Source organism: Anarrhichthys ocellatus, unplaced genomic scaffold (genome assembly GCF_004355925.1).
Source record: "Anarrhichthys ocellatus isolate YVR2014 unplaced genomic scaffold, GSC_Weel_1.0 scaffold14, whole genome shotgun sequence".
In the NCBI taxonomy this organism is placed as follows: Eukaryota; Metazoa; Chordata; class Actinopteri; order Perciformes; family Anarhichadidae; genus Anarrhichthys; species Anarrhichthys ocellatus.
The window spans coordinates 3,548,703-3,555,447 of record NW_022280044.1 but is presented as its reverse complement, the minus strand read 5'-3'; the positions used below and the strand labels follow the sequence as shown (position 1 = coordinate 3,555,447).

Here is a 6,745-nt window from a genome sequence, read left to right as displayed (position 1 = left end):
CACACACACACACACACACACACACACACACACACACACAGACTATCCCATGTTCCAATGCGTAAAACCATGTATCTGCCATTTTCTGTAGGAGACACAAAAAGTGAAAGCACGGCCAACTGGCTGACAGCAAAAAGCGGCCGGAAGAAACGCTGTCCATACACCAAGCATCAGACACTGGAGCTGGAGAAGGAGTTCCTCTTCAACATGTACCTGACCAGAGAGCGCCGCCTAGAGATCAGTAAAGGCGTCCACCTGACGGACAGACAAGTTAAAATCTGGTTCCAGAACCGCAGGATGAAACTGAAGAAAATGACGCGGGAAAACAGGATCCGGGAGCTCACCTCCAACTACGGATTTTCATGATGAACAAGGTGATCACATTGAAATAGAAGATCACTGGTGAAAGCAATGCCCCTCACCCTTTCTCACCACTCTGTCCACACATTGACTCATTTCAATGGGGTTTATTTCCAGACACGCTTAAGATGTATCGTCCTCTGTGAGCCAATGAGAATAAGAAAAGGGGCGAAAAAAGTGAACGTTATGAGTTCAATTTGATTGTTTTCCGATGTTGTGTTTTTGTATTGTTGAACTGTTTCTGTCACTTCTGTCGTTGGATAGTGTTGTCAGTGGACTTAAATTAACGCAATTAAAAAAAACCATTGTGCCCTGGAAGGTGGCTTAAAATGATCACTTCTCTCCCCACCGCTGACAAATATAATATCTTTAAATTTACACCAACAAATATGAAATAATTTTCTTTTAATTGGAATTGCATGAGATAAAGTTATCATAATAAAAACAATTTCAAACCACTGGGATATAATGCCCATGTATCACCAAGGGTAGAATAATTCACCTTTGACCATTAGATGTAGTCTACCATAATATAGGCCTTTTCTATGTATGAGCCAAATGTATGAGTTGAATCTTTAATCACGTTGAGGACGTTTACACGAGACCGGTGTGCAAAGTGTAGTTGGAATGTTTTTATTGTATATTTCTGTGTACATATGACAGTGTTTTTGTGTAATGCTTAATAAATTATCAGCTAGCATTGAGGAGTATCTGCTTGTATGTTTGTACTATGGGATTATATTCAGTCAAAGTGTATTCTACAAAATCACAAAAATAGATTTGTTGAAATCCCAAATCCCAAATAATACGCGCTCCATTGCTGGAGATTCAACAGTTTATTTTGTTGAACTGGCTAACAAATGTTCTGGAGGCTAATGTAATGGAGATCGGAAATAATTAAGATATTGGGCTATAAGCCGTCTAGCTGCATGCCCAGCCGGCTATTGTAGAGTTTTATGACTGCCTGCTATATGAGGTTTCTCCCTCTCCTCTAAGAGCAGCTTCAGTCGTGGGAGAGTCTTCCAGACTGAGAGGAGGCCCGGCTCTCAGCTAGAAATCCGAACTGTACAGATACACTGTGGATATGATCCATTACCTTCTGCTTTAGTTTTGGAATACTAGGATTTATATTTCGAGTATCGGGTAAGTCCATTTATCAATGTGGATTTGTCCTTTTTGTGCCTTGTTGCACCGGCTTCGTGTGTACAAAACAGTTGTACTTTCTCAATACAGACGATTTTTGGACACTTGGTGACGGGACTGATGACCACGTTGCATTACGAATTGGCTGATTGTGTTTCACTTGAGGCCCGGATCGACTGTCGAGTGGTTTAGGTAGTTTCATGTTGTTGGGGTCCATTTCTAACTCTGCAACATGAAACTGTCTTAATTGCCGCAGTTCCACACATCAAAACCAAAAGGGAAGCAAATCGGGGACATAACGATGATGGGATTTGATGAAAATTGTGTTTTGGAAGCATGTTCTAAAACTCCCTGGTTTATAAACCGAGGAAAGTTGACTGGCTATTGTGTAGGCTATATTCTTATCCTGTCTCCTGCAATGTTTTCTTTAGACTTCTCTACTTGAAATTCGTCGTTAAAATAAGCCCACGCCAATGTGTGCTGAATCTAAACGTGATCAAAGCAGAGCTGCAGTATGCGTCGTGGACTTGGGATTAGGGTTAAACCGTGAGTGTTTTCCGTGATAGCAGTGACGCAGACACGCCAGACAAGGCCTCGGTTACGACCACTGCAGTGGAGGGGAAGGGGAAGGTGAATTGGGCAACAGCGACCTCCGTGGGCAATGAGACCGGATGCTTCCGCTGCGCAATAGTGGCTCAGACAAAAGGAGGGGAAGGGCTTTATGGCGATATTTAGATCCGCCAGACAGGCTGTTATCTGCAGAGGCAAAAGAAGTGAATAGCCCCTGCGGTAAACTGGGTGAAAAAAACACCCTGATTTAGGTTTACAGCCTGAGAGCCATTGGCAAAGTGGCGTCTTTTCCTCCTCTGAAGGTGTTTGTCTATTCTAACTTGTAGTGCACAAATAGGAGGACAGCCGCTCCTTTGCCCCCTCGGCTTGTTTGATCTCTGCTGGCCAAATAAAGTGCAACTACCATTGAGGTGATAGCTTGCAACCAGAATGCACATTATGGACAGCTTGCGCCTTTGCTTCTCTACTAAATGCAATAGTAATGCAATAGTAAGAACTGAGTAGGGAGTATTCCTGCGTGTTGAATTGTCTGTGGCCTTGTGGGGTGTTGGCCAAGCCTTTCGTTTATTTGCTGGTGATAAATAAAAGCCGCAGCGTAATGTGTGAGAACTCAAGGTTGCTGTTTTGTAGACGTAATCTGCAATATGGAGTTAGGTTTAGGATATTGTGGACGCTTATAAGCATTTAGTAAAAAAATCTGCATTGAGATTCAGTTATTAATGCTTTCTGAAATATACATACATTCTCAATATTTTATTATTGTGATACAATGTTTTTAGCTAAATGCATGTGCCAGTTGACATATGAATTTTCCACAAATACAAAGTTAATATGTATGCATTCATTTAATTATGTTTTATGTTAACGCTTCTTGCGTGCGATGTCCTTAATATGAATTAATTCAATTGAATATGCGTGTTAGCATTTTATAATCTCAATCTCTAGTACTCATATTTTAAATATGCTCTTGTCTCCTGGTGCTCGCCACTGCTCGCACCATTTCGTTTTAAAAGGGGAAAACCACAAGCACCACATTACGCATATTCTTAGCTATATTACACCGAGGCACATGCCTGCAAGCAGGCATTGCAGTTAATTTGTTGTTGGCGGTGATGATGGCGACGTACAAGCCTATACAAATTATAACGGCTGTGTGAATAATAAACGCTTTAAACGGTGGGTTAAACTACGAGAAACTATGAGCCATTAATGGTATTTGGAAAATATTCAATAAATATTTGAGTATCACAAGTTAATTCTGTGGGTCAAAACTACATTTTCACCACATTTATTCCGTTTCCCTTAGTCATTTTAATTAATCGTATACTATATTTATATTTTCCATGTTGTGACAATTGAAACCCAACTATTGTTTCAGAATTAATATGTAGTCATAAGCTATCCCGTAAATGTTATTTTTTATTTTTTATTTTACGCCAGTTGTTTTACACCGTAATTATTGCCAAACGAACAAGACAAACTGCTTGGTTTTCTCTTTTGTTAATTTGATTGAAAATTTCTAAATAAAATCTTTCCCATTTTAAAGAAATAATGATGCTGATTGAGTTATTCTTCCGACTATGAGAAATGTACATAGATCTGCATTATCCTCGGTAAGACTGTAAGTAATGTGGATTATTAGATGTTAAAGCCACAACATATACGTGAAGTAGAATTTCAACTAAAAGCTAAATCACGAAATACGGTTATTGAAATATCAGCCCAGACACACATTATGCTTATATGTTTTAAACAGCATAGGTCCACAAACGAACTATCGTATTTAGAAATGTTAAACTGAAAATAACAGTCTTAGCCGCCTAATGTTAGATATTACCGCATATATTTTAGTGCGTCAGTCTGTACAATTGTTTAACGTGTGAAGCTGAAAAAAGGGAAGTATACGGACGTTAGAATATGTCTCACACAGCCGAAAAAGAACAAATAAAGAAAATGTAATTGTGGTTATTTGAGATCCAGACTTTGTTTCAGATTTGAGCTTCTTCAATATAGCGGTGGTTACAATGTGTTTTGGTGAACAGCAATGGCAGGGTGCTTACGTGTCCTATAAAGAACCTCGTAAAATAGGGCCTCCAAAAAACACACTGCATCATTTTGGATAACCAAATGTAATTTCATCAGCAGCAGTTGGCTAAGGTACTGTAAAACACCTTTTTCATTCAGTTATTCACATTTTCCGTCTAGCAGATCTAAATAATATCCTGGTAATTCTTAGCTTTAAAACTAAAGGTTGTTATAGGAAAACGGGTGAGTATTTAATGACCAAAGAGATTGATTTATCCTTTATTGTTCAGCCTTTATGATCACGTGTGTCTGCTACCCAATGGCATGGCAGCCTGTCTCCCCATTACAAGCCCACTGTAGTTCTCTGTGGGGCCAAGTTGCTACTTGATTTCTCCACATTGTTATTTTGTGAGGCTGGGTTTACTGCGTGTGTGTGTGTGTGTGGTGTGTGTGCACGTTTTACTTTTGCATGAATCTGCTGTATGACTGCTTACATGTGAACGTATAATTTTTCTGCCATGTCGACATCCGGAACATTGACTAGTTACTACGTCGATTCCCTCATTTTGCCCGAGAGCGAGGACCTCTCTGTGCCGAGATACACCTCCGGTCCTGGGCTGCAGCATTCCAGGCAGCCCGCCTCGATTAGCGACCACAGCGAGCTCGGAACCTGCACCTTCCCGTCCAAACCTCCGGTATTCGGGCCATCGTGGAGTCACGTCCCTGCTCAGTTCCCAGGCACCGTTTCTTCTGTGTATCACCATTATGGGCATCCTCAAGGTCCGGTCGGTGCAGATACAGATGGCCGCTATCAGTCATGGCTGCTGGAGCCGATGTCCGGTTCCCTGCCCATGGCCGGATTACCGACGAACCATCACTACGGAATCAAACCGGAGGGTCTTGCGACGCGAGCTGACGGCGCGCTGCCCGGCTCCCATACGGCGCTGCTGCTCTCTGATTACGCCAACGGGACGGTAGCGACGGCATCACCGGTGGAAAAGGACACACTGTCCGGCCAAGGAGGGGACACGAGCGGAGAAAGTGAAGAGAAACCGGGCCTTGATCCAAGTAAGTCGCTGCAGACCCCTCTATGTTTATAGTCTATTTATATCGCATAAAGCGGTGACTACTGGGGTGCGTGATGGGGGTGTGCGTCTGAACAGATGCCATTCTGAACGTGCCATTTCCTTATGGGGACTGTTAATGGCCCAGCTCCCATTGCTATATTAGATAACCTTTTGCAGCGTAAAGTGAACGTGAGCTAGGAGAAATAAGGGTAGGTTTTATTTTGATGTAGCCATTTTTTTTCTGATCAAAGGGGATATTATTTTGGTCTGAGCCAAATTATGAGTGATGTTTGTTTTTTTTGCATTTGGTCACCCCGGCACCGGCCCCTCACACCAATGTCGCACCCCACTCTTTCCAGATAACCCAGTGGCCAACTGGCTCCACGCGAGTGCCACGAGAAAAAAGCGCTGTCCGTACACCAAGCACCAGATCCTGGAGCTGGAGAAAGAGTTCCTCTTTAACACCTACCTGACCAGGGACCGTAGGTACGAGGTGGCGAGGCAGTTAAACCTCACCGAGAGACAGGTTAAAATCTGGTTCCAGAACCGCAGGATGAAGATGAAGAAGTTTAATAAAGACGGCGCACCGAAAGATATTGACTGAACCGTAGATATACAGAATTTAGCGAGCTTTGTGTGTGGAAGCTCTTAACCCTGCTGGACCTTGTTTTTAAACTCATTGTCTTATTGTTCTGTATAACAGAAGCTGTTAGGCTTATTTGTCTTGTAAAAAAAAGCATGTTGGGCTTCAGTTTGATGCGACTACCTTTATATTGCACAATTTGAAGGGTGCACACTCGTTTTGTATTTGTTCTTTTCTCTTGTTCATTTTATTAATACCTCGTTAAAGTGTATTAGTTGGCCTGGTCCCTTTGCTTGTTTGTGTATGGATGTTTCTAGCTGTGTGTGCTCTTGTTTGTAGTTATATTTGTTGTCTATCTCAGAGTCCCCTGAGCGTATAGTTTATAAAATGTATTAATTTAGCTGTTGTTTATCCCTTACTGCTAGAACTATGACTGATGACCATGAGTTTGAATCTAACGTTGGACCCGTATACCAGACCGATGGCATTTGGAAGTAGGTTCATAAACCTCATAAACCACTTGAAAATGCTAAAACACTAAATTAAAACATGTAATAGAAGCTATATCACACGACACGATTGACTAGCTAGGTCTTTCAACTACCTACAATAATATTATTTTTTTCGATTGCGGATTATAGATTTGCTTGCATTAGATGCTGAACTATGAATTTCAGGGAGTAACGTTTTCAAAGTACATAATGTTTGTTAGTGAGAGGGAAATAAATAAAACACTGTAGGCTACTTATTGAATACCTCACGGTCTGCTGACCGTCTGACTTTTGGTTGACAAATGTAATTTGTACTTTATTTATTAAATAAAACAAATTATAGGCCTGTCTGTGAATGTATGCACATTCTTATTACATTTTGGCCTGGCATCGAGATATTTTTATTCTTCTAAAATCTCAATTCGCGAATTATCGCTGCACAAAAAAAGTATTTTTATGGTGTTTTTTTGCACTGAAAAGAATATGAAGGTTACCGCCGTCAACAT

The 6,745-nt window shown here is 41.2% G+C and overlaps 2 protein-coding genes across 2 annotated transcripts in view; both read left to right on the top strand.

Annotated features, from left to right (window-relative positions):
• Window positions 1-366, top strand: part of LOC116387285 (homeobox protein Hox-A10) — a 1,935-nt gene extending 1,569 nt beyond the window's left edge. Inside the window, exon 2 of the mRNA XM_031854237.1 lies at window positions 92-366. Within this exon, the coding sequence (XP_031710097.1) occupies window positions 92-366 (275 nt within the window). The remainder of the gene's footprint in view (window positions 1-91) is intronic.
• Window positions 367-1,267: 901 nt separating this feature from the next.
• On the top strand, window positions 1,268-6,518 carry hoxa9a (homeobox A9a). The gene is made up of 2 exons (XM_031854061.1): window positions 1,268-5,166; window positions 5,525-6,518. The coding sequence occupies exons 1-2, from the start codon at window positions 4,617-4,619 to the stop codon at window positions 5,767-5,769; spliced, it is 795 nt and encodes a 264-aa protein (XP_031709921.1). The 5' UTR covers window positions 1,268-4,616; the 3' UTR covers window positions 5,770-6,518.
• The last annotated feature ends 227 nt before the right edge of the window (window positions 6,519-6,745 follow it).

Excerpts from the sequence above, each read along its gene's own strand:
- hoxa9a (XM_031854061.1), top strand. The coding sequence starts at position 4,617 with ATGTCGACATCCGGAACATTGACTAGTTACTACGTCGATTCCCTCATT. Across the intron at positions 5,167-5,524 it reads GAAACCGGGCCTTGATCCAA|ATAACCCAGTGGCCAACTGG; the intron begins GTAAGTCGCTGC and ends CACTCTTTCCAG.